At 38.8% G+C, this 26,989-nt stretch overlaps 3 protein-coding genes and 1 pseudogene across 3 annotated transcripts; 2 read left to right on the top strand and 2 right to left on the bottom strand.

Annotated features, from left to right (window-relative positions):
• Positions 1-1,821: 1,821 nt before the first annotated feature.
• LOC137744686 (exosome complex exonuclease RRP46 homolog) lies at positions 1,822-5,098 on the top strand. The gene is made up of 8 exons (XM_068484460.2): positions 1,822-2,129; positions 2,364-2,477; positions 2,586-2,686; positions 3,347-3,367; positions 3,746-3,818; positions 3,896-3,963; positions 4,505-4,634; positions 4,769-5,098. The coding sequence occupies exons 1-8, from the start codon at positions 2,024-2,026 to the stop codon at positions 4,867-4,869; spliced, it is 714 nt and encodes a 237-aa protein (XP_068340561.1). The 5' UTR covers positions 1,822-2,023; the 3' UTR covers positions 4,870-5,098.
• On the bottom strand, positions 5,091-5,649 carry LOC148690642 (protein SKIP34 pseudogene; annotated as a pseudogene).
• A 7,726-nt stretch (positions 5,650-13,375) lies between these two features.
• Positions 13,376-16,069, top strand: LOC137716713 (nicotinamidase 1). The gene is made up of 5 exons (XM_068456092.2): positions 13,376-13,913; positions 14,336-14,519; positions 14,674-14,807; positions 14,948-15,133; positions 15,586-16,069. Exons 1-5 carry the CDS (start codon positions 13,773-13,775, stop codon positions 15,673-15,675), a joined length of 735 nt encoding a protein of 244 aa, XP_068312193.2. The 5' UTR covers positions 13,376-13,772; the 3' UTR covers positions 15,676-16,069.
• An 84-nt stretch (positions 16,070-16,153) lies between these two features.
• On the bottom strand, positions 16,154-20,409 carry LOC137724829 (protein NETWORKED 2D-like). Its single transcript, XM_088686387.1, has 2 exons — positions 20,120-20,409; positions 16,154-19,399 (listed from the first exon to the last, which is right to left on the bottom strand). Exons 1-2 carry the CDS (start codon positions 20,211-20,213, stop codon positions 16,422-16,424), a joined length of 3,072 nt encoding a protein of 1,023 aa, XP_088542513.1. The 5' UTR covers positions 20,214-20,409; the 3' UTR covers positions 16,154-16,421.
• Between the last annotated feature and the right edge of the window lie 6,580 nt (positions 20,410-26,989).

Here is a 26,989-nt window from a genome sequence, read left to right as displayed (position 1 = left end):
TAAGAAAGGAATAAATAAATAAATAAAAGGGTAAAGTACAAAAAACTACCTCAACTATTGGTGTCACGACACTTTCATACCTCATTTTTAAAATTGACAATGTCATACCTCATTTTACGAATTTGTGCCAATGTCAGACCTCCGTCAGTTTTTCTGTTAATTTCTCTGTTAAATGCTGACATGGCCTGCCACATGTTCCACTCGCTAATCCAACTGGATTAAAAAATAATTAAATATTCAAAAATTAAAAAAAAAGAAAAAATATATATATTAAATCTCTCTCTCTTTCTCCTCTCTCCTACCCTTTCTTGCCTCTCTCTCTTCTCTGCATCCTAGAAGACCCAAAACCCCTTCCCACCCAAACTCTTGCCTATTGACCCATGTCCCCCCCCCCCCACTACCCCATAGACTCGGACTTCGTCCCAAATCAGACCTGTTCCCAATCCGAGTTCAGGTCGACGCCATCGTTTTGGGCGTCCAGGTGCAGATCGAGGGTGGCAGAATGAGGGAGGCGGAGTAATCGAAGAAGATGATGCAGTGGAACAGCGTCGTTGAGATCTCCAGACCACATTTTTGCAAATAGGTTCAGAGCCAATCTCAACGTCGTCGCCTTTCTCCGCACGCTCATCATCTTCAACAGACTTCAACTTCGAATTCAAACCCATATAACTCATCAATTATTTCTCTGTAATCAACAGCTAGGCCTCATAGAACAACTCTGAAGTGGCAGGGGAGAATCTAGCATTTGATCCCAACTTCAGCTCATCAACCTCCGCCATTGCGGATCGATCGAAACTTGGCCGTTCAAAGCTTCGTTGTCGCTGCGAATTGTAATAGTCTTTGGTTTGAGCTGAGCCGCCTGGACTCCTTTCCCAGCTCTCTTCCATAACCGAAACCATCGGAGTTAGCCTCGGGTGAGGGGCTCTCAGACCCAAATACTTGTCCAAATAAGCCAGAGGCTCGTCCAGTGACATCCAACCCGGATCGGGATTCGTATTGCATGATCTTCTCCCCAATGCGTACTCTCCTACTTTGGACTGGGTCTCCCTCCTCTTCTTCGCCATGAAGCCCTCGTTCTCAACCTTCTTTGTCTTCTGCTTCTACCGCCATTGATTTACCTTTTTATTCAAAACCGATGCCATTCCCCAAAACCAAATCCACCCCTCACCCTTTCTTCCCCCTCCCGTCTTCCCCAAACCCAAAACTCAAAACCTCGCCGATGCGTTGGGCTAGCTGTTTTAGCGCCATCGTCGCCTAGTACGGCGGCCTGCGAGGGGGTTTATTGTCCAAGTCCCACAAGATCACGACTTTCTTCTACTTCGGCATGTATATGCCCTGCTTGTTTTGCACCATGTCGATTTCGGAGCTTGCGGATGACTTGATGACATCGCATCGGCAATTCGTGGTGGTTGAGGTGACGGCAGTGGTGATGATGGAGAAAGGGGTGGTGGAGGACGGGTGGGAAGGGGTTTTGGGTTGCAGAGGAGAGAGGCGAGAAAAGGGGGAGAGAGAGAGGAGAGAGTGAGAGAGATTTAATATATATATTTTTAATTTTTGAATATTTAATTATTAAAAATATATTTTATTATTTTTTAATCGAATTGGATTAGTGAGTGGGACATGTGTCGGGCCACGTCAACATTTAACAGAGAAATTAACAGAAAAACTGACAGATGTCTGACACTAGCACAAATTCGTAAGATGAGATATGACATTGTCAATTTTAAAAGATGAGGTATGAAAATATCGTGATACCAATAGTTGAGGTAGTTTTTTGTATTTTACCCTAAATAAAAACTATATTCGTAGTTGACCAAAATCAAACACAGGAAGAGTACAAAGTCAAAATTGACCCTCAAAAGCCCTAACGGCCATTCCCAAAACCCCTTGAACGGAACTCCAACTTTTGCCATCCTTCTTCAGCTTCGGCTACAATTTTTCACATCTATCAGTATCGCTTTTGTATCTCAGCTATTTTGCCTCTCGGAAGTATCAATTTCGTTAATTTTAACAGCCAAAGACAATGGAAATTGACAGAGTCGATGGACGCACGCCAAACCAGTTGAGACCATTGGCTTGTTCTCGCGGCGTCCTCAACCGCGCTCACGGCTCTGCAAGTTGGACTCAAGGTTCTTACTTCACCTCAAATCCACATACATTTTCTGTATTTTCAATGTGGCCATTAGCTGAAATGATCAGATTTTCAGTATGTCGTCAAACATTTGATTGTTAATTTTGATAAATTGAGCGATTGAGATTTGATTTCTGGTTATTTTGGCAAAAATATGAAATTTCATCTTCTTATCGGTGCTTTTGATTGATATTGGTATTTATGTTTAGGTTTGTTTTGTTGGTTTTGATAGGAGATACGAAAGTTCTGGCTGCAGTTTATGGACCTAAAGCAGGAACAAAGAAGAATGAAAATCCCGAAAAAGCTTGCATTGAGGTTATTTGGAAACCTAAAACAGGCCAGAGTGGTGAGTTTTTGCCGCTACTATACTTCCTCTGGACTGGACAATGGGTACGTAGAGTGGGGGCGAATCCTGTTATTTCCGTCTATTTTGAACGTTTTTTGCATTATATAGGAAAATTGGAGAGGGAATATGAGATGATATTGAAGAGAACCTTGCAAAGCATCTGCATACTGACTCTAAACCCAAATACCACAACCTCGGTCATTGTTCAGGTGAGGCAATTTTATTACATGAAAAACTTCGTGGCTGAATCTTAGGCGTTGTTTTGCAGAGTCAAGTAGTGGATCACTTTAAGGATAGGTCAAAGTTTAGGAGTTTTAAGGGGCTTGTGGTGGTAAATATGGGCATTGGCCCTTTTACATAGACAGGTAAAAGTTTCCAGGAAGTGTAACTGTGGTTTGGCTTTTGAGCTTGTGCATGGAAATGCATCTGTCGATTATAAGTTGTGCATTATGTAGGGCCTGTTTGGTATCCTTCTTGGATCCAATTTTGTTGTTGTCAAAAATGATGAATGTAGCTAACTTACTTAGTACTCATTAGTTTCAAAACCAAAAATTGGATTCAAGCAGGATACCAAACAACCTGGTGGCGGTAGTTTTTCCAACCCATAAGATGAATTGTTATGTAAAACCAGTATACTTAGTGTAGTCTCCCTTTTCTAAATGCAGATTTTGTTCGAAGTTATGCCCATCTAGTAATATAGTTTCCCATCTCTTATGTATCTTCATGTATGCGAATTGACCTTCTTATATGCACAGTAACTGAGTCGCCGAATACTTCTTCAGTTTCCTTGGGTTATGTGTTATTAACTTGTTTACAACTATGGTTAAGTAATCATCCTTTTATTTAAAAACATTATGTTTCTGCTGCAGGTTGTCAATGATGATGGTTCTGTATCCTTCAGTGTTTTTCATTTTTTGTACCTTAGAAGTTTAGCAATTTTAATAGGCTAATTGGGAGCTCCAGTTTGACATTCATTGAATGTCCTTATTTCCAGTGTATTCTTTCATTATTTCTGTTTGGCCCTGGAAAAATAAATATCTTTATATAACCTTGCGGGGTGCTGATAGTGCAGTTATTCTCTGTGTTACATAAAGTTCCATACTGCACAAGGGACAAGTATTTTTTTTTCGGTGGTGAATAACCTCTAGGCATTTAGATATCATGTTTGACATTTTCACATATCCAAGAATGTGTAAGCTACACCCTTGTTTGTTATCTTCTTTTACATGTTGATACAAGTAGAAGTACCTTAACAACTACTTGTGTAGCTTCTGCCATGTGCCATAAATGCCGCGTGTGCTGCCCTTGTTGATGCTGGGGCTCCTCTAAAACATCTTGCTGGTAAATGAGACCTATGTTTTGGTCTTCTATCCTACGTTTGATGAATATGTCCTGAGATGTTTTTATGCTTTTTGCAGTTGCTATATGTTGTTGCCTGGCAGAGAGCGGATACGTCGTATTGGACCCCAGCAAGCTGGAAGAGCAGGTTTTTCTTCGTTCGTATCTCTGTAAACATCTAATTGCATTTTAGATTATACTCCAAAATTCTATGGCTTCTTTAAGCAATAAAAGGGGGGGTCGATTCACACATGCATGCCTACATTACATCTGCAGAGCTGTAGTTTTGTTTTGTGCCAAGAAATGCTTCGTGTTGTTGGACTAAAGATAACAGGCACCATGCTGTAATCTTACTGGAGTTATAGAAGTCGAATTGTTTTCATATCTAAATGTGTGCACGCAATAAATGTAATTATGTTAGTATAAGTTGAACCTATGTTACTCTTACTCCAACCTCAACCCCCCTGAACCTGGTGAGCCAAGAGTAAGGGGCATTCTTTGACGACACATCAATCTTCGTATGTGAGATGTTTGAGTTTGTGTGTATTTGTTATTCTCTATGTTGGTGATACCTTGAACTATGACTCGCTACGCCTCCAACCCATACCTTACCTGGTGAGCCAAGGGAGTCACGTTCTTTGGCACTACATAATTCTCCTTCCTTAATGGGGTTTGAATTTGTGACGCAGAAAATGAAGGCGTTTGCATATTTGGTCTTCCCAAACTCTCTCACAACCCTTCCAGAAGGAGGATTACAGGTGGGAGGTGAACCCATGGAGCATGGGATCATCACCTCGGTTACCCAGGGCGCAATGTCAGGTGTTTACCGCTCTTCATCTCCCCTTTCTAATCTATCGATATAGGAAATTTCCAGGTGTTTTATGCTATTTTGGTTGTGTTGGTAAGATTTACGATGCTTGATCTAATCGGGTTCTCACTCTATATTTTTCCAGTGGACGACTATCTTCACAGTTTAGAACGAGGGCGCGCCGCCACTGCAAAGATGTCGGCATTTCTCCAAAAGAGCTTGCAACCACTGCTTTCAGATGATTAAATCTAAATCTGGGAGATATCGCACAGCGCACAGCGTAAACGTTTCTGTAGCTAGATTTCGCAGCTCTACTCGATTAACATGAACCATACATACAATATTTCTTGTACTCCACTGTATCAGAACCTCAGATCAATGTAAAACGGTAACGTTCAATGTAGCCCTTTGGTTAATTTTGGAAGATCAAAACTGTTCTTGCGGTTATAATACAGCGGTAATTACTCTGTCAAAAGCACCATTAGCAGAATAGCACATGATTAATTTCGAATAATCAGCATTCCATTGATGGTAATTTGGTATAATACATGCATAAAAGGGCCGGATAATAAATTCAGAGCCGTTAAATTAACCCCCCCAAAGAGGTTTTAGAATTACAATGGAAGGCACATCAAGTGTTAAAAATTATGATTTTTTATTATTTCCCTGACGAGAGGGGAGAGGGAGAGAAGAGGCGAGATTCGTATTCCTGTCGCTCGCGGAAGCGTCGTTTGAGGAACGTTTCGAGGATCTCCATGACGGAGACGAACCGTTTCCTGTCGTCCAATCGGCGGCTGAGCTCCGCCTCACGAGCCCTGGCTCGCTCCAGCCGCGCCTCCGTCTGGGCAAGGCGGCCGAGAAGATCTGCGACCACCACCGCGTTCTCGTTCGGCTGTCGGACGGGGCGTGGTGGAGTCGGGGTGTCTCTGGAGAGGGGTGTTTGCTGACCGTAACACATGATTTGATTGATGAATGAATGTTCGGGAATTTTGCGGATAAGGGGAGACTGAAGATTTTTAAGTTCGTTTTAGGAAACTTGATATGACTCTAATTTTTTGAACCAATAGTACGAATTTCAATTTATTAAAATAAATTTAATTTAAAATTTAAAATTTATTTTAGGGTAATTTTGTGAAAAATCAATAAAAAGTTATAATATTAACAATAAATCAGCAATATTAATGTTAATTATAAATAGGTCAATCATGTATTGTGATACTTAAATGCATCTAAAATAAACAAAATTATAAAATCTGCAACTACAACTGACACCTACTTCAACTAACACTCTCTTTCTTATAGTTTTATATTTGGAATTAGTCGATACAGATCAGACACTACATGCAGTGTCTTCTTGATTCTGTTTTTTACATTTGGATTCAGACACTGAGTTGCAGTGTCCATTTATTGGTTTCGTTTTTTTCATCACTCACACGCCTCCTACATGTTCCTTTGTACATCTAGATTCAGACATTGCAATGCAGTGTCCGTTTCCTGATTTTGTTTTTCACTTTTGGATTCAGACGCTACGTTACAGTGTTTGTTTCCTGGTTATATTTTTTTCATCACTCATACGTCTCCTACACTTCACACCTCACGCAACTCCTGATTTTACATTTAGATTTAGACACTGTAATGCAATGTTCATTTCCTAGCTCTGTTTTTTACATTTATATTTTGAAACTACAATGCAGTGTTCGTTTCCTGGTTCTGTTTTTTCACAATTAGGTTCGAACACTGCAATGCAATGTCCGTTTCCTGGTTTTATATTTTTTTACATTTGGATTTGAACACTGCAATGCATCGTTTGTTTCCTGGTGCCTTTTTTTTTTTGGCTTGAGTAGACTCTTTCATGTAAACGTAAGGCAAGAGAAAGTGATAGAATATACATATTCTAACTATTTATTGGATTCAGATCCTCTCAAGATCAACTCTATAGGAATAGAAATCCAACGGCCTAATCCTCTTCCCCCGCCTCTCTTCCCCCTTAACTCCTATTTCTCCCTCGCACCTCCATACCCCATCGTTGTTAACAAACCCCAAATTCAATTGCAGGTAATTTGTGCTCCAAGTCTAATTTGTTTTTTCACTACACTTTACTATTTTAGTTTTTTATTTGTCATCTCTTTCTTCTTCTTCATCTTTGAGATTTCTCTCACTCTAATTCTTCCATAGTTATGAAAAAGATCTTTGCAACAAAAAAACATTGGTTTGCACGACCCCTCTCTTTGTTGTTTCATTAACATCACCTGAGATTTTAAGGTCAAGGGACTTGCAACTGAGGGATGTGGTGGTGGTGGGGTTGATTTTGGAGAGGCTAAAGTGAGAGACTTGCAATTGGTGGTTGTGACTTTTGGGTTGGGTGGGTTTCGGCAGTGTTGGGGCTGATTTTGAGGTGGGGTTGAATTTAATTTGGAATTTGAGGGGTTGGTGGTTCGAGGTTGAGAGCTTCGAAGTGAGGGAGAAAGAGGAGAGTTGAGAGGAAAAGAGGAAGGATAAGAGATTTTGGCCATTGGATTTGTATCAATGGATGAGATCTATCGGCTCGGAAGATCTCCACAAATTGATTCGGAGATGATCTAAATCCATATTTATAATAGCTTAAGCCCATATAACATTTATAGAGACAGAAAGAGAGAGTGAATGATAGAATAGTCAAATTCTAACTATTTATAAGGACTTAAAGCCTATGTGGCATTCATCATTAACCTATGCCTGATTAATAAAAATATATCATTGATTAAGTCCAAAACAGTCATTGACATATGGCTTAATAGTCAATTTTTTTATTGACCTTTAACTAAATTACCTTTTATTTTATTAATAATTATCTCTTCAGTGATAAGATTTATTATAAAAATTAAATTTCTTCTTAATTATTTTATTATTATTATTTTATATTTATTTTTTTTGTTATTTCTTCTTCTTGCTCCTGCTTTAAACCCCGTTTATAGATTCTATTTTTAATTTTTATAATCAACATATATCACAGGTTAATTATATTTATCTACTTATATAACTGATTCTTTTTTATAATCAACGTAGCACAAACTAATGTGTCTGCTTGTAGGTTTTTTTATTTTTATTTTTATTTTTTTATTTTTTTTATTTTTTTTATTTTTTTTATTTTTAGGTTTCATATCTCACTAATGGGTATTGTCACATGTGACATCCCACATCGCCCAGGGAAGTGATCCTTAAATGTATATTCACATCCCTACCTAGCACGAGGCCTTTTGGGAGCTCACTGGCTTCGGGTTCCGTAGGAACTCCGAAGTTAAGCGAGAAGAAGGCTAGAGCAATCCCATGATGGGTGACCCACTGGGAAGTTGCTCGTGAGTTCCCAAAAACAAAACCGTGAGGGAATGGTAAGCCCAAAGCGGACAATATCGTGCTACGGTGGTGGAGCGGGCCCGGGAAGTGATTCCCCCCGGGCCGGGATGTGACAATTGGTATCAGAGCTTAACCCTGGTTGCGTGTGTGCCGACGAGGACGTCGGGCCCCTAAGGGGGGTGGATTGTGACATCCCACATCGCCCAGGGGAGTGATCCTTATATGTATATTCCCATCCCTACCTAGCACGAGGCCTTTTGGGAGCTCACTGGCTTCGGGTTCCGTAGGAACTCCGAAGTTAAGCGAGAAGGAGGCTAGAGCAATCCCATGATGGGTGACCCACTGGGAAATTGCTCATGAGTTCCCAAAAACAAAACCGTGAGGGAATGGTAAGCCCAAAGCGGACAATATCGTGCTAAGGTGGTGGAACGGGCCCGGGAAGTGATCCGTCCCAGGCCAGGATGTGACAATTTGGTATCAGAGCCAATCCCTGGCCGGAAATGTGCCGACGAGGACGTCGGGCCTCTAAGGGGGGTGGATTGTGACATCCCACATCGCCCAGGGGAGTGATCCTTAAATGTATATTCACATCCCTACCTAGCACGAGGCCTTTTGGGAGCTCACTGGCTTCGGGTTCTGTAGGAACTCCGAAGTTAAGCGAGAAAGAGGCTAGAGCAATCCCATGATGGGTGACCCACTGGGAAGTTGCTTGTGAGTTCCCAAAAACAAAACCGTGAGGGAATGGTAAGCCCAAAGCGGACAATATCGTGCTACGGTGGTGGAGCGGGCCCGGTGAGTGATCCGCCCCGAACCGGGATGTGACGGGTTCCGTAGGAACTCCGAAGTTAAGCGAGAAAGAGGCTAGAGCAATCCCATGATGGGTGACCCACTGGGAAGTTGCTCGTGAGTTCCCAAAAACAAAACCGTGAGGGATGTGATCACATCCCGGCCCGGGGCAGATCACTCACCGGGCCCGCTCCACCACCGTAGCACGATATTGTCCGCTTTGGGCTTACCATTTCCTCACGGTTTTGTTTTTGGGAACTCACGAGCAACTTCCTAGTGGGTCACCCATCATGGGATTGCTCTAGCCTCTTTCTCGCTTAACTTCGGAGTTCTTACGGAACCCGAAGCCAGTGAGCTCCCAAAAGGCCTCGTGCTAGGTAAGGATTGGAATATATATATAAGGATCACTTCGCTGGACGATGTGGGATGTCACAGGTATAATATACAATCATATATTTGTTACTTGAGTTATGGTAGAATGTTTTGCAGATAGATTTATGTTAGTATATTAGTTTTTTTTGTTATAAGATATTAATTAGATATTTTGGAGTTGGAAATTGCATAATATTAGAAGATTTTAATTGATATTTAACATTTTTAGAAAAAATAAAATGAGTATAAGAAATAAAAACATATAATTAGACAATTAGACTCATTCCTAAAAACACTCTATATTTTTTGACTTGGATTTAAAAGCTCCTAATTAAAAAAGCTTCGGTCAATTTTTTTTAATTAAAAATCATATTAAACTTTTATTTAATAAAAATAACTTAAAATTTAATGTAAAAAGGACAAAACCATCAGACTCACATAAAAATAATTGTGTAAGTGGTGTCTACAGCTCCCACATGGATTTTTGACATCTTTGCACACCTATGCCCGTAGCCCACGCACCAACATTGATAACCTTTTTTTTTCTTCCTATGTGGCAGTTTCTTGTGGCGTCCACCTCTCTCTCTTTCCCTCTCTTTCCCCTCTCTTAGAGCATGTCTACCGGTTGGTAGAAGGCAAGAGTACAAGAGTAAGGACATGTAAGTTGTCCTTGATATTCACTCTGATAGTACTTGTTTCTGTGTAACTCTACCAGTTTGAAAATTGCAAGAGCAAGAGCAAGTACTATATATATATATATATATATATATATATATATATATATATATATATATTTTATGCTTTGAAAATAAAACGATTGTTTAATTCTGATAAATTGTTTCAAATACAAGACAAAAGTATAGTATTACAACAAAGATAATTAATTTAAAAAAAAAAGAAGCAAAAAACTCCTTTAATAATATAACCAACTACAACATGGAAACATTGTTATCCTTAATAGCATTTAACCTAGGGGATAAAATGTCGATTATTCACGAGTTAGGGTGTGAGCCATATTTTAGCTTTAGAAATAAATTCAACCAAGATATGGTGGAAAATAAAATTAAAATTATTTGGAACTGATTACACAATACATCGTGTAGCAAAATCTTACATAAAATTTATCGAATACGCAGCGGAATAACTATGGTGCACAAATTAATTCATAACAAGAACTACGAATTAAATAATAATTAAATTGTAACAATTCTTTCAAGGAAAAACTAATGAAAAGAGTTTGAAAATTTTGAGTTTTAATGATAAGGACAAAATAAAGGTTAAAGTGAATAGTACCATGATTGACTTTTTAGTGTAAAAATGTGGTTTTTCGTTAAAGTGAACAGTACTATGGGCTTTTCGTTAAAACTCCCTTCTTTCAAATGCATGAAATATACGCAAATGAGATGGATGAATGTACTTACTCCCTTCTAACCTCGCTAACACACACGTAAAGCATCCAAGCCTGCACGTCTCATGCCATGTTATTACCACTTGGCTTCAAATACCATAGAATATGAGTTAACTCCTGTTCATCCCTTAAACCTAATTTTTGTAATTAAACTCTCAGTTTCCACTTTATTAAATAGGCATTTCCCTCGACGCCCAATTATATACTTAAGCCTTTCCCCTGACGCAATCCTCTTAGCAACGGTCGTGGCCACCTTCGGAGCAGCAGGTTTTAGAGGCTCAAATTCAACAGTTTTTTTATTCCCTTTGGGAGAAATCAGATGAACGACAAGTTTTTCTCTCTAGCTGACGCCCGACCCACATGGACCTCAACCTACATCTTTCTCTCCTCAACAGCATGGGCATGTGTCCAGCCTACCAAGCACAATGCGTCACTCCTAAGTTGTGGCTCCAGGCACGCAATTCATGGCCCATGAAGCCTGGCCTGTGGCCCAGGTCACAAGCAAGAAAGATGGCACATGTGCCTCTTTCTCTTTCGTCATCCACGATATAACAAGCCTAAGCCTGCCTCGTCATACTTGGCCCACGCCAAGCTGAAATCTTAAAGGGCTAGAGCCTCACGATTCGCCCAGCTCTGCGCCTAGTGCGCCGTTCACCTCGCCCACTCATAATCACCTTTGCTCGAGGCATTGAGTAACCTACGGTGAGACCTTAGCTGCTCCACACCATCCAACATGCCTGATTGATCCATGTTAAATTCAAACCCCCAGAAGAAGCTCGAGCCCCGTGGTTCACTCTGCATTGTGCCCTAGTGCCTTAAGTCACAGTCCCAAATGTGCAGCTGCCTTTGGTTTCAATTGAGTTAAGTAGCCCAAGCAATGGCCCTTGCCATGCCACATTTTCATCCCACACTGAGCCAGCTTTTGGCCTCTATTAGCCGACATGCCGCACCACCCCGACGGCTGCCTCGTGGTAGCATCACCCAACAAGACAAAGAAAATTACCTTTTTCTTACATTGGTGCGGCGCGTAGAAGAAGAACAACAATGAGAAACAACTCTTTACAAAGGCAAGAGAAGAAGAGAACTAGGAGAGGGGAACAAATTTCCTCTAGTTTCTCTCTTCCTTGTTGGAATAAAGATTGTTCTCCAAATTTATTTAATCCCTTACTTAAGGCAGAATTAAATAGGTATTAAGGGCAATTGGTTTCCTTTTCCTAGAAGAGTTTATCTCCAAGTCAAAGAAGGAGATCTACATCAAATTGGGAAATAACTCTACACACCCATGCAGCTTGAGATTTCTACACCTACTGCCATTTTCTTACGTTCAGCCCAGCAGGTGTGAGGGGCATTTGTGGAGCTTAAAATAATCCCAAAAATTCTAAAGGCGACATGCGGACTTTTGCTCAAGAAAGACAATATTGCCCTCATTAAATGGGCAAGCTCCTCAGATACTCCCATGCGCAGTTCACACCCCTAAAGGTCCCTGCAGCTGAATACGATTGCCCAAAGCTCACTTGCCCTTGGGAAGGAAAAGTCAAAACATTAAAGATGAGGAGTAATTACCCAAATCCTATATTTAATACATTCCCCATTGAAGATTGATTCCATTCAAGTACGTAATCCTTATTTAAATAAATTATGGATAATTACTCCATTATCTCAAGATATTATTTCCTATTTAATATCTTGATAATATTTCTCCATAAACCTTGGCCAATAGTATGCCACCATGTGTAGGGTAAAACCCTAACACCATGGCCGGCCCCTCTTATAAATACCTCTATCTCTACCAAATTTCAGTAAAATTTTGCTCCCTCTAAAAGCCCTAAACACTTACTCTTTTCAAAGAAACTAACTTAGGCATTGGAGATCCATTGGCCTAACCCCCCCTCACCTTGTGGGCGCGTGAGGCTTAGGTCTTTGATCAAAGGTGTTGATTGTTTTGCAGGTGCATTTTTGTCAAGATTGAAGATGGTGGAAATTTGCATCAACACCCGGTGGATATGGTTATGGATAATCCTCGATAGTTAATTTGCGATTATGGATATGGTTAACTTTCATGTTAATGAGGATGGATATAACATTTCTGTCTCCAAACCGAACCATTGTTATCCCTACCTATGCCAAATATAGAAGGCCTTGGCCCTGCCCATGGGTTGAGGAAATTGGGGCCTATGAGCGAGCCGCCCAGCCCAGTCCAATTTTTTGCTCTTTAATCATTTTCATTTGAATATAAAAACTGCTAATGTTGTTGAATTGAATATAGGAATTTTTACTTTTATTAGTTGTCAGTTACCATTTCAACTATTTAGAAAGATAAAAAAAAAAAAAAACTACATTTCAACTATTTAGAAAGAAAAAAAAACTACCATTTCAATTAAGTTGTTTGATTAATTAATATAGTCAATTAAATTGTCGAAGTAATAAAGAACAAGTTAATTATATTAAAGTTCAAAAGTATTTAAATCACATCTAGCTATATCAGTCTAGGAGTAAGAACTAGGCTTAAGGGTTGTGCTTAGGCCCGACCAAGGGCCAAAAATGTCCTACCAATATAAAATGGGGCTGGATAAAGCCCGACCTTAAAATTGGGTCAGGCTAGCCTGCAACTCAAAAAAGGGTCAGGCTCGAGCCGATCTATCGAGCCTCTACCATTTTTACAGTTTTGCTCGGAAGTGGCGAGTTTGCAATCAATTTATTACTCAATTTTTAGGTTAGCAATAATATGATTCAAATTCATTTTTAGCGACAAGTAAAAATGAATACTACTAAAGCGTAGTACTAAAGGACAACCTTTTTCAAGTTTTAAAAGGAAAAATAAGGTACTTAAAAGTTAAAACTAAAAAAGGTACCAAATACCAACATAATAAACCCAAAAGCTAAAAACCAAACTTGCTGTTTATCTTTCTCTTCCTCCTTTCGTTTGGAGTTTCTTGGAGTTCCTTTCCCAAATCAAATAAATAGTGCAAGTACGCCAAAAACACAGTTATATAACGTTGTTATTTCACGACCATTATCCTAGTTGGTCTGAGGTTCTTCTATTCAACTAACTTATCTAATCCAACGGTCCAAAACCCCTTCCTGTTGGCCAATGTTTCTTCACCCCTTTACGTTGACTGGGTGTTGTTATCACACACGGATTCCGAAACACGTTTCCTCTCAATTTTCTTGACTAACTTGATTCCTTGTTGGGGTCATTTTTTCTTCATCTGCAGCAAAAGTTTGATCGAAAAGAAAGAACAGAAGAAAAATGGTTCCGCAGACGATTGATTTGTTGAAGGAGCAGCTTCCGGTGCACCAAGAACCTCTGCTGCTCACCGGTCACACCACCACCGGCCTTGTCCTCGTCGACGTCGTTAATGGCTTCTGCACCGTCGGTGCTGGCAATTTGGTAATTTCATTCTTCCCCTTCCTCGCATTTTTTTTTCCATGATCCAATCTATCAAACACAATAAGATCTTGCTGACGTTGGCTAGAGTTTTTTTATAAAGTAGGGACTCCCCCTCCTCGTAGTTTAGATTAGAATATTGTTGGAATAATGAAAACAAAGGAATAAGATTTTTGATCTCGAGGATGAGATTGGATTAGATAACTCACCGGATTCAATTGGGAGGGATAAGTTTTCTTCGCGACTAACCATCTTCTTCGATCAACTTAGACAACATTTGAAAGTTTCCGTTTATTCATTCCCTTAACTTGCGTTGAATCTAGTGTGTTATCCAATCCAATTCAATCTTAGACACCAAACGAGGCCTATAAGTTTTTGTGCATATCATATTGATGTATGTGGGCATGGCATGTTATATTGAATAGGCACCAAGACAGCCTAATAAACAAATTTCTGAAATGGTGGAAGAGTCAGTCAGACTGGCCAGAGTTTTCTGTGACAAGAAATGGCCTGTTTTTGCTTTCCTTGATTCTCATCACCCTGACATTCCCGAGGATCCTTACCCTCCCCATTGCATTGTTGGAACTGATGAATCAAATCTAGTCCCAGGTACCCTTTTGTTCCTTCTTCGTTTATGTTTTTCGTTCTGTTTTTCTTCCCGGTTGTTGCAGTACCTTCTATATAATTTATGGGTTAGCTTAATTCACTTTCTTTGTCTTGATATTTTACTAGCTCTCTTTTAATTGTATAATTACATACACAGCCCTGCAATGGTTGGAGAACGAACCAAATGTGACACTTAGGCGTAAAGATTGCATTGACGGGTTTCTAGGATCGATTGAGAAAGATGGCTCAAATATGTTTATTAATTGGGTTCAAAGTAATCAGATCAAAGCGGTAAGCATTTCCTAAACCCCAAAATGTGTTCATCCCCTTGTGATTTGCAGTTTGTATTTGATTTGACTCGTTTAGTTGGTGCCTTTTGAAGTTCTGTTATCCCTGTCTAATTTTGTTGTTTCTTGTTCTTGTTTTTAAAGATCTTGGTTGTAGGAATATGCACGGATATATGTGTGCTAGACTTTGTATGTACCACTTTGTCTGCAAGAAATCGTCGTCTTCTTGCCCCTCTGGAGGATGTCATTGTGTATTCCCATGGTTGTGCCACTTTTGATTTTCCAGTTGAGATTGCAAAAACTGCCGAAGATGTTATAGCTCATCCCCAGGTACTTCAGATAAATCTTTATATTGCTACTCGTTGTCTTGTTCTGATATGTATTTTTGGCTACATAAGATTGAGACAACGCTGAAAATTGAACGTCAAAATTAAATCCGGTAAAGTAAGCAGCAGGTATAAACAAGGCAATTAGAGAAATCTGACTTCTTTCCGCATCTTCTTGCCTTTATTTTTGGGTTTGCTGTGTCAATCAGATATGAATTCTCGGACAAAATACCTATATCTGTCATCTTTGTGTGTTCTCTGAGTGGATATTCTTGTTAGGTCAGCAATGAATATATTAAGATGCTAAGTTTTGAAGTGACAGTAGGTAGAGATAATCCCATAATCCCATTATGATCCATCATCAACGGCAGAATGCTAGAATCTACTGCTTGCTATTAAATATTTGTTATTCAAACAACAGAGCTCTTCATTTTTGAAATTTTATTGTCTTACCAGGAGCTAATGCATCACATAGGCCTTTACATGTCCAAAGGAAGAGGAGCAAAGGTAGTATCAGAAGTGTCATTCGATACAAAAGAGCCATGATCCTATAGATTGGGGCCTTCTCTTTCGTGAGGGGAGCTGTTTCTAAAGAGTGAAAGGATGTTATCTATATGGTGAGTTGCCTTGATTAGGCAGCTTGAGCGTGGGAGGTTACATTAAAGGTTAGCGAAAAGTGGTGCGTGTTTAGAAATCCCAAGTGCTATATGACTATGGCTTGGTGGCTGGAAGGGTCATGGAATAAAGATTTTAGCATTAGATTTGTGCCCAGTAATGTATCGGAAAGCTTTACATTATTCACTATAGTTTGCTGAATAATAAGGCGTTTGTTTGATCATGTATGGTGTTCGTCCTTATGTTATTACTCTCTTATGTGGAACGGAAGCCTGCAGTTTCATGCTTGATTAAGTTTCAATTGTAAATGAGCTCGTGTGATTCATTGTGTGTTCATCCGATTTGTAGGAGGAAAGTTTTCTTATCAGCAATGTCTGATAGGGTTTCATCTGATTCTAATATGGAGAGATTTAAAGCATTTGGAAATCCAATGGAACATAATGTATAAAAATTGAAGACCATGATTTAATGGTAATTAGATGGCTTAAATGCTCCTGCTGTTTGATACTTTACAAGCTACAATAATGTATGGTAATTAAATGACATGTTCTCCCCGACAAAAAAAACGAAAGGGAAGGAGACCTAAAAGAAAATGAAAAAGTCACAGAAATCTGTCGAAATACTGTTCAAAAGTTGAAAAGAAAGCAAAGAAAACAAAACGTCCACAATGAAACGATCTACAGCTGAGATGATTTAGCTTTTGAATCTTGGTATCTCTTATGCATTGCAGGGGCCACAACGGCGAAGATTGATCGCTTTTGCTTCTTTGGTGCTACGCCAAATATAAATGACTGTAAGGGCACTCGGGAACGACTCTCTGAGTGGGCTAGCAGTGGGGCTGGTTGCTTCTTTGATCCAGCGAGCCTGTAATCCTCATTCAACTTTGCCATACTTTTATCTATTTCAAGTTGGAGTGCGTTCACGCGATCCAATCCCGCTTGCAACTCGTCCGCAACCTTGTTATTCTCTTGTTTCATATTTAAAATCTCGCCTTGGAACTTTGCGGCTTGATAGCTTGTAAACTTGAAGTCACCGTTCTCGGCACTTGTCTTCAAAGCCTTTGTTATTTCTTCTTGAATGCTGCACAAAGACTTGAATCTGCACTGCAGCTCGTCTTTCAGTAGTGCACCCTTTTCCAACCAAACATTCAGTTCAGTCTGTATCTCCATTAGGTGCTGGTATATCGGTCGTGCATCTGATTTCATAGAATATTTTGCATGACTACTTCCGTCTTGTTTCTTTCGTTTCTCCTCAAGCTTGGATATCTCAGACTGCAAATCTTGGACGGTTGTTTCGAATTGTTGTACTTGGTGGAATGAAGTGCTAAATTTTAACCAGAAATCCAGGTTCTCCTCCAACAGTTCATCAATGTTCGAACGGAATTTTATTTCTATTTCCGAAGTTCCCTCAAATTGATCATCCTCTTTCTTATCTGCTGAACTACTCGTTGGGGTCTGCGGGTGATCTAAAGCTTTAAACTCTTCTGAGTCTTTGGTTTTACCTAAACTCTGTAACAGAAGATCCAGTTTCTTATGCAACGATTTAATCTCTTCATCCTTCATGGCACTGGCACTCTTCAATTCTTTCATCTGCACTGATGTTTCAAAGAGGTCGTTCTCTGCTTCACTGAATTTCTTCTTCAGATCCTTGTAGTTCCGAAGTGTTATCGTGTACTGTGTCAATAGAATCTTTTCTTTGTCCTCCATCCCATTCACAAACAATTTCTGCCAGTCTGGCTCATCTTCGTTCCTTGTTGATTGTTCCTCAACTTCGTTATTAATTTCCGGGGATTCATAAACATCTTTTCCTTGATTTTCAGCAGAAGTACTGAGAGCATCTGCAGGTTTTACAGAACCATGAGAAGGATTTTCTATTTCCTTGTGTTCTGTGGACTCTTTTGATGGTCTCCCTTCATCCAGAGATTCTTCATCTTTTTGCTGTGAAACTGTAGCCTTCAGTTCCTTATCTGACTTCGCTTCCTGTACTACCTTGGAGCCAGTGACAGGATTTACCGCATTATTAATTTCCGGGCATTTAGAAACATCTTTTCCTTGATCCGCGGCAGAAGTACTAAGAGCATCTGTGGCTTTTACAGAACCATCATTCGACTTTTCTATTTCCTTATGTTCTGTGGACTCTTTTAACGGTCTCACTTCAGGTGGAAGTTCTTCATCTTTTTGTAGTGAAACTGTAGGCTTCAGTTCCTCATCTGACTTTGCTTCCTCCAGTACCTTGGATCCAGCAACAGGATGGACCGCATTTTCTTCTCCTTCAAGAGATTTCTGCAACTTGGTTTCCACAAGTGATTCCTCTTTTGTTTCTGATGAGCCTGTGACCTTGACCTCCTCATCTGGCTTCACGGTTTTTAGTTTATGAGAAATGTGATCGAGATTACAAGTTGCTTCGGTAAAATGTGTCTGAAGGTTGTCATTCTGGTTTTCAACACGCCAGTTAAGATCCTGAACTTGATGCAGCTTTTCCTCCAATTCCTTCAGCTTTTTGCTCAAGTCTTCCCCGTCACCTATGAGAGTAGCCTTGTCACCTCCCAGAGTTTTAATCTGTTCATGAATCTCGTCATTTTCACTTCTTAATCTCTTGACTATAGCAGTCTGTGATGAAACTGCACTTTCTAAACTAATCACCTTAGTCACGAGCTCGTCAATCTTATCTGCCATTTCCGAAACAGTGAGAGATGAATCGGGTGCAGCGTCATAGTGTTCCTTAATTTTCACCCGTAACAACTCTAGTTTCTGTCTCTGTTGAGTTGCCTTGTCCACTTCCTGGTCCAAGCTTTTGTCATTTTCTTCATTTACAGATTCATCCTTTGCATTTGGATTTTCCGGATTTGTTTGATCAGGATGAAACTCATTCTTAAGAGTCTCTAAGTTCTTCCAGGCATCCTTAACCCTTTTCGACTCAACCCTTGCTTCCTCAGCTGTACTTTCCTGTTTCGCCTGCAAGTCAACCAATGTATCTTGGCATGACTTCAAAGCAGCAGCTGCCATCAAATTCCGAGCCTCGTTATCTTCAATGACCATACCCTCACCATATTCATCTTGCAAGCTGCATACTTTCTCCTGCATGCCCTTGATTTGGTTCTCGATTGCCCAGAACTTTGCAAGTCCATTCTCATACGAACTTTTTACAAACTCTTTCTCCGTTTGTAGGGACAGAATCTGTTTCTGCGTCTTGTCAATCTCTTCACGTGCCTGAGGTTTGGTCAAGCCGGATTTAGGAACTGTTTTAGCAGACAAGGATTTCATTGATCGCTGAGGCTCCAGCTTATTTTTCGATGTTGTTTTCGTGAGAAGACTCCTTAAATCCTTAGTAGGACCCTTTGGGGGGACCTCTGGGATGCTCCATTTTGAGATATCTGGAGGCCTTCTAGGCATTTTAGGTGAGGGATATTCATCTTCGTCATCCATCGCAAACTGAACTTGTTCCGGGAAAACAGAAGCGATTGTGTTGTTGGCATTTTGTAGCTCTGTTGAAATGTGATCATACCGCTCAGCCAAGGAGCGGTAAGCTCTGTAGGTTTCCTCGACAAATTGTATCAGCTCCGGTCTATTTTTGAAGTACATTTCTGCTCTCTTGGCAAAGGAGTCTCCATCCTCTTGAATGAGTCTAAGTACAGTTTGTACCTTTTCCTCCATATCTGCAATATCCATAACACTGTATATTCAATTTCCAGCAGATAGATGCAACTTCTTTTCGGGTAACCGAAATTATAGTGTACAACTCAAATACAAGAAGATTCGTAACTATTTGGTTCACAGAAAACTCTGGAAGCTCAAGAAACATGTTTATAAATATTGCGTTTTGAGAAGATCTGATTCAAGAACAAGAAAAAGTGCAGTATTTTCTGCGAAACCTTCGACTATTAATGGTAAGCCATATTGTTTCAAATAAACCAATATCAAATTAACAGATTTTTGTTTTTATCAGCTGCAAAATTTGGAAGAAGATTTGATTCGATTGAACTATGAAGTCGTTCATAATTCTCTGAGTTTAGTTTATATTTTATGAACCAAACAAATTTAGTTAAATTTTGTAATAGTGAGTAACTAAGACACATTCTATCTGAATCCATTTAGATCAAAATCCAAAATATGATATGATAGCAATAATGTTTGTGACTCTGAAAATATGGACATAGCCAAATCATCAAAACATAGCCAATAAACAAGAACCTAATAAAGTCGTAAAAAAACCAGAAGATTGGTTAAGAGCGGATACGATTAGGTTATGTTCAGGTTCGATCCCTCCTCATGGGACCCAGAAGATTGGTTAAGAGCGGATACGATTAGGTTATGTTCAGAGTTCGATCCCTCCTTATGGGACCCAAAATAACAGAAATGGGGAGGTAGGTAGGTACCTTGAAGATTCTGCTCGAGCCATTTGGATTGCTTAGTTCTGATGTGGCTGGCCCACCACCATGAATATGCATTGCTTGCAGCTCTCTGCAACATCTTTCTGCTTTCTTCTTCTTCCTCCTCTTCAGACCAAAACCATGCAACCCTTCTTCTCTAAACCAAACACCAACAATATTAACTAACTTAATTATTGTTATTATTATGTTTAATTAGGGAAATTAAAAGAAAAGAAAATACAGACAGACAGACAGACAGACACACATACACACAGAGATGGAGGAAGAACGTGCATGGGAACGCGTGCGTGCATGCCCCCAACCTTGGCATTCTTTCTAATACTAGGATCATGGAGGGGAGTAAACCTCGCTCCGAATGTTTTGTCAAAGCTCTTCCTTTTTCTGAAAAAAATTAAATTAAATTCAAAGGATACCAAAAATGAAAAATATAAAATAAAGTCCCTCAATAGAAGGAACCCCACTTGGCAGGTTTGCTTTTTCCAGTGGCACCCTTTTACTCTTCATCCTTTTCTCTTTTTTTGAAAAAATTGAAAAAAAAAAAAAAAAAAAAAAGTAAGGTTAGAAAGATTAAATTTTTGGGTAAAATTTTCTAAACTAAATGATATAAAAGTTGATGATTGAATTATTACTTAAACGTTGATGCACATACCCATTTTTTATTGGTAATACATTATTTGGTTTACAAATTTAGTCTTCCTAACTTTACTGAAAAAAATAGGGATGTTTTGATATAGACACTTTGAAATTCTTAGATTTAACATCCATAGCTTTGAGACTTTTGATCAAACATTCTTATCTAATTTTTAATAACAAAAATTACATATATTTGGTTTACCAATCAAATGACAAATTACTATCACCTAAATCCTAAAGTCTAGGAGATATATTATCCCATAATTCATTTCAAATGACACTTTTCATTACTCAAATAAAAAATATCATTAAAATTCTAAAAATACAACTAACATCCTATTAAACATAACGTACCAATTATGGACATGATATATGAATGCACATATGTATTAAACATAACGTACCAATAACTTGGTACATTATATAATCTTAGTTTTGGTACGTATTAATATTTTGGTACATTACAGATTACTAATTTTGGTACGTTATGTTATTCTTGTTTTAGTATGTACCATGGTATTTGTGACAGCCCGTCCCGAATTATTCGTACCGTAGGTGTGAAATGACGATTTTGCCCTTGGTGGATATTTGTCATTTTGGGTGGTTGTTTTGTTGTTTGGCTGGCTGCATCTGGACCACACACTTTCATCCTCATCTCCTTTCCCCGTGTACCTTCTCTGTCTCGAACACTCACTCTCTTTTCTTTTCCATTTGTACGGACGAGACCCAAAACCCTTGTAAACGTTGCAAATTGAGGTGGAAAATTATACCTTTGTGTTCGTGAGGAGCATACGAGTTCAACCATACCAATTTCAGGTAAGGAATCCTTCGATTTCACGTCGAACCAGGAATCTCCGATTTGGTCATTGTTCATGCACATGTGAAATGTTGTTTTTCAGGGAATTTGAAGCTTATAGGAAGCTTAGTAAGGTCCTTAGGAAGCTCGGGGTGGTTCGTTAAGTGGAACTGGATGTCGGGATCGTGAGTTGCAAATTTGGCCGATTTTTCTCGAATTTCTCCGGTGAGATCCTGTGATCTTTGAGGTTTCAAACAGGTATAACGTTGTTCTACTCATCTCCAGCTTTCCATTGGTGTAAATTTCATTGAAATTGGTGAAGAAACGAGTGAGAAACAAAGGTTTTAAGTTTTTCCAGGTTTTCTGGCAACTGGCGACTCGCCGAAGAAGATGGCTAAATATTCCGTCAGTTTGGACGGAATATTCTGATGCAATCCGCTAGATTTAACGGATTCCGTTAGGGTTTAACAGAATATTCCTGATGGCGTTAACTAACGCCGTCAGTGTGCTTGGCACGTGGCCACGCGTGGGGGCGCATAGGGCCATGCCCTCGCCGACGCGTAGAGCTTCGAAAAATTATTTTAAAAATATGAGGATGTTCGTGAGGTTGAGTAGATCACGTTGCTATATCCAAACACCCCATTTAAGCATTGTATGAGAAATTATTACCTAGTTTTGGTTATGTGCTTTAAATTGACATTTTTATAGTTTTCGCATATAGGCGAGACCTATCCTGAGGACGAGCGCAGTCACTTGAGACAAGGGGGTTACGACCCTTCTACATATCAGTGAGTGGGCTTTTGGTTTTCCGTATATACCTATATACTTGTGGTTTTTCCCAGAAAATGAAATGGAATGTTTATATGTTTTAAATGCCATGCTTAGCGTTTGCTTATTTAATTATGCATTAGTAGTTGCATATATTTATGATTGGTGCTGCGGACACACAGGTAAGTGCCAGGTAAGTTATGGTTATGATTGTGAATTAGGGGTTATGTGAGATGCGTAGAGAGCTCATAACCTGCACCCCCGGTGTTAGTGCTTCTGCCCAGAGTAGGGCATAGTCCTTCATGTGATGTTCACCTCCCGCACCACACGCTCATCTTGGATCCAAGTTAGGTGCACAGTCATGTCGTACAAACCACTATAGGTGGTTCCGACTCGTAGGTGACTCGCGATTATTCGCCCAGTCTTCACGTGATCGTAGCACTTAAGCGTATTTATTTACACCTAGTCCTGTCGTACATACCACTTTAGGTGGTTCCGACTCGTGTGCATGTATAGTTAGTGAGTTGGGGATTTGGGCTCTAGAATCAGCCGTACAGGTCACGTTAGGTGACTCTGACTGACATATTACTTACATTGATTGACATTACCTGGGTTACTTACGTTTTATGTGGATGCATTTGACATGGCATATTTCTGAACATGTTTTCGATATATGTGTATATTCTATTTTCTGGGAAACTATACAGGTTTTACGGCGAGGGGTTTGAACTTTTAATAATGAAATGATTTTAAAAAGCTTTATTTTTGCCCACTCACACTTTCTGTTTTGAGCCCCTCCAGGTTCTAGTTAGAAGCAGCTTTGGTGGTTCACGAGGACTTGATGGTGGTTCTGAAAAAACATCACAAATGTAGGATCACCTTTCGGTGTTGTGTAATTAGTATTCGTTCTTTTGGACTGCACTTAGGTTTTATGTGCTTTGATTATGTTTATCACACTTAATCTCGCACTAGTGTGTTACCTTAACTAGTTTATTTAGTAGTTTGGTTTTTATTTATTCGTACTTTTATTATTATCTTTAGCTTCCACACTGTGCACATGACTACGTCACCCTCACGTGACGGCCAGCACGCCTTGATGTTGGTCGGGGTGTGTCAATATTGGTACAATGTGTTAACTTAACTTTGGTATGTACAATCTAGTGGTACGTTATGACCCTTAAAATAGAGAAAAAATTACATATTAAAACTTTGTACTGAAAATTAATTATATCAAATTCTTAACAATCAATTATTGGGATAATGACTCAATCAAAAATTTCAAACTTATTTTCTTTCCAAGAATTTAGGGATTTTAGATCTAATCAGTTTCAATAGAAATAACTCTTATTTATTTATTTTTTATTTTTTTCTTTAAAATTTACTTAAAATTTACTTAAAATGACATGGATAAAGATGGAAGTGCCTTAATCAAAATACACAGCGTTTCAATAAAAAGTTGAAAACCCACAAATGTTTAATTAATAAGATGTAGAATTGGAGCGTTTTTATCTAATTTTGCCAAAAAATATATTATATAGAGAGGATCATCGAATGATCTTATTTCTAAACTTATTAAATAGTAGAGTAATGTTGGGGGAGATTAAATTTATAGACAAAATTATTAAAAGAGTAAACTAGAAATCAAATATAAAGTTGGCTATAGGCTACACTAGATTTTCAAAATCATTGACACTTCTATAGAAGTATGATTAATCGTATAATGAAGAATTTGTTATGAACTTATGATAAAAATCAAATGTAACTTTTAAAGAATTATTTTTTCAGCTGTATCACTTTTACGATTGCATGTATTAAGATTTTAGAGTTGCTTTGATATTTAACTTTACCAAAATGACATTCACAGTACATACAAAAATTTCTCGCTAAAGTTGGCATCAGCTTATACAACTGGGAAAAAAAAATTACCTAATATAGTTAAATTTTTTTAGGGTCAAGTATGCATAACTACTCAACTTTTAGAGGTGATTCCAAATTGGTCTCAACCTTACATTCCAAATAACTGCCTAATACTTTGAGAAATAGGAACCTATTAGGTCATCAACATTAAGTGATAATGTCACTGCCATTAATTGACAATGTTATTAATGTTAAGTGATGGTGTGGACAAATATTGAAGCTAATTTTTACTACCACACCATTTTAGAGTCAGTAATCCTCAAATTGATCCCTTTTAGACAAGTTAAACACTAATTTTGTCTTGTTAAAAGGGATCGGTTTGGGAATTTGGAGCTTTATAAATGACGTGAGAGTGAAATCTTGCTCACTTCATGCTGGCATTCTACCAGATGTCCAGTTTGGTAAAGCGTTCGGTAGTTATTTGGAATGTTTTAAAAGATTGAGATCAATTTAGGATTACTCCTAAAGGTTGGGTAGTTAAATGGACTTAACCCTTTTTTATTATAAACAAAATAATAGTTAATTATTTGTATTTTTTTAGTGAATTTTGGTGCAGAAGTTGTGCAAGTTATCTGTAACCGACATTAGATTTTCTTTCTAAAAAAACTTTAAGAAGCAAGCTAAATTTGACAGATGGGCACCCCATTCATAAGAAGGGTGGACCTTATGGTCGAGTTGGATTTAGGCGTCGGTGGAACCTCTCAGCTCCTTTGGTTAGTTTTCGGTACCAATTCCTAAGATACCTCAAAAGAATTAGTGTGTCTTATAAGTACCTCAATTGAATCAACAGCTCAAACACTGAATGATGGCAATAAGTTATGACCTGCCTGATTAAAGCATCTCGTGGAAGCTAAAAGCTTATTGGCTTAGAGTGAGAAAGAACTCAGTGCATGCTTGCATGGTTTTAGAAATAGCTAATCTAGGGTTCTTAATATTCTGGAATATTTGTAGTGGCTAAGGAAATCTAAGGGAAACTTGAAGAAACCCTCAGAAGGTTAGGAGAATTTCCTTTTCCAGGATCAAGGTTTCTTGCACTTAGAGAAAAGCTTGTTTTGCCTGGTGCAATCTTTCCTTGCTTCTCTCTCTACGATGCATGTGTTGTTTCCCTCGTTGTCTCTTCTCTTTTGTGCTGACTTCCTTCCAAATTTATAGGCATATGGCTCTTTTAGCTTCCCCTAAGGAATCCCTTGGTTTCCTTAGTTTCTTCCTATTCTTTCTAAGTTTTCATTTCTCTTTTTCGTGGGCGCAACTATGACTTTCCTATTTGGTGTAACATTGAAGAACACTACTAGCCTCGTGAAGACTGGGTTGTGGACACTACCCAAAGCACCATCTTTCCATAGTCAATTTCCATGGACTTCTTTTTTAGTACGCTCTTCCTGGTTTTCCTTCCTTGTTTTTCCTGTGTATGCTTAGAAGGCAAAGATCTCTTCTCTCCTCATTAATGAAGTGTGTTGCACTATGTTTGAACGTGATCTTGTAGGTAATTAACTCATCTTTAATTAGGTTTTGGTTTCTTCTTAAGTATCCTAGTTAGGTTGTAAGGAAAAGCGAAACTTGGTTTTATTCTCTCTCATACTTACCCACATGAAACCAAAAACTATGGGCTTGGACTTTTGGTGCTCCCAAGCAGCCCAAAGTCTTCCATGATCTTAGCTTCACATAGATCCAATTAACTTCTGTACCACCCACACCACAGTCTACGTGGCAAGCCTCGGTATGTGGCTTGAGCCCATTTTAGTGTGTAGCGTGGTTGGCGTGATTTAATTACAACTTTAGTGTTGTAACATGACTTGGCATGATAAATATATTAAGTATCACATCTTGAGGCTATCGCCTAGGCAAGTCTATCCATGAAACATTTTGGCTTCACCCCTCGCTTTTAAAAACATGATAAGTGAGAGAGCTTAGATTTAACTCTTGTAGATAAAGAGTACAATAACAAATTATTATAGTTGACTCATGGTGTGACTTATTTAAAAATTTCCACCTAGTGTAAATATATTGTTTAGTGAAAAGAAAAAAAAAAAACGTTATGGGAGAGTGTTTTAGTAGAGGTATTATCAATAAATTGAGATGCAGTAATACCACCACTCAAATTATAGCATTCAACAAAAAACATAATTGGCAACAAATAGAGAGATGCTCAAACTATAATTTTTATAAATCAAAACTTACGACGTATAATTGTATGTTCTCAACACGCCTATTCATGTATAAACATATAATAATAGCAAGGTTTTGGTTAAATTTTCAACACCAAAATTAGGGAGGTCAAGACCAAAGGGCAAACCACGGTCACCACAATCCAAACACATTCTCTCCTCCACCGAATGTAAGGGGAGTTAATTAAAGGAGCTTTGAACAAAACACTTTGTGCAGAGTCAAAGTGCCACCAATGTACAAACCCCACACGCTAAGGGCTACTTGCCACTGCCAACAACGAATCAATCTGTTCCCCCAATTGCAAGTTGCACATCTCAAAAGACAAAAATACTAAAACCAACACTCAGAGCCTCATCATTGTCACTGCAATCCACAACCACAGAAAAATGCTGCCGTAGGATCAAGGGTACCACACAACTTGACCTTTAAAATGAGCTCTTTTGAAAGCTCAAATTGGAACTTGATTGGGGCTTAGAAGTGTTTTGGTTAATAGAAATGTTTTCTGCAGTTTTCTGCAAAAACCGCTTGCCACATACTTCTTTAGAAAGCACTTTTCAAGTGAAAATTTTCGACGT

The sequence above is a fragment of the Pyrus communis genome, chromosome 15 (assembly GCF_041283825.1).
Source record: "Pyrus communis isolate YQ-2024b chromosome 15, ASM4128382v1, whole genome shotgun sequence".
Lineage (NCBI taxonomy): Eukaryota > Viridiplantae > Streptophyta > Magnoliopsida > Rosales > Rosaceae > Pyrus > Pyrus communis.
Note: the sequence above shows the minus strand (reverse complement) of the source record. Positions and strands in the feature narration are given on the sequence as shown.

Bases quoted from the DNA above. Each gene is read 5' to 3' on its own strand.
- LOC137744686 (XM_068484460.2), top strand. From the start codon at position 2,024: ATGGAAATTGACAGAGTCGATGGACGCACGCCAAACCAGTTGAGACCA. The intron at 2,130-2,363 runs GTTCTTACTTCA...TGGTTTTGATAG, and splicing joins CTCTGCAAGTTGGACTCAAG to GAGATACGAAAGTTCTGGCT. The intron at 2,687-3,346 runs GTGAGGCAATTT...TTTCTGCTGCAG, and splicing joins CAACCTCGGTCATTGTTCAG to GTTGTCAATGATGATGGTTC.
- LOC137716713 (XM_068456092.2), top strand. From the start codon at position 13,773: ATGGTTCCGCAGACGATTGATTTGTTGAAGGAGCAGCTTCCGGTGCAC. The intron at 14,808-14,947 runs GTAAGCATTTCC...TTGTTTTTAAAG, and splicing joins AAAGTAATCAGATCAAAGCG to ATCTTGGTTGTAGGAATATG. The intron at 15,134-15,585 runs GTACTTCAGATA...TTGTCTTACCAG, and splicing joins ATGTTATAGCTCATCCCCAG to GAGCTAATGCATCACATAGG.
- LOC137724829 (XM_088686387.1), bottom strand. From the start codon at position 20,213: ATGTTGCAGAGAGCTGCAAGCAATGCATATTCATGGTGGTGGGCCAGC. The intron at 19,400-20,119 runs GTACCTACCTAC...TGGATATTGCAG, and splicing joins GCTCGAGCAGAATCTTCAAG to ATATGGAGGAAAAGGTACAA.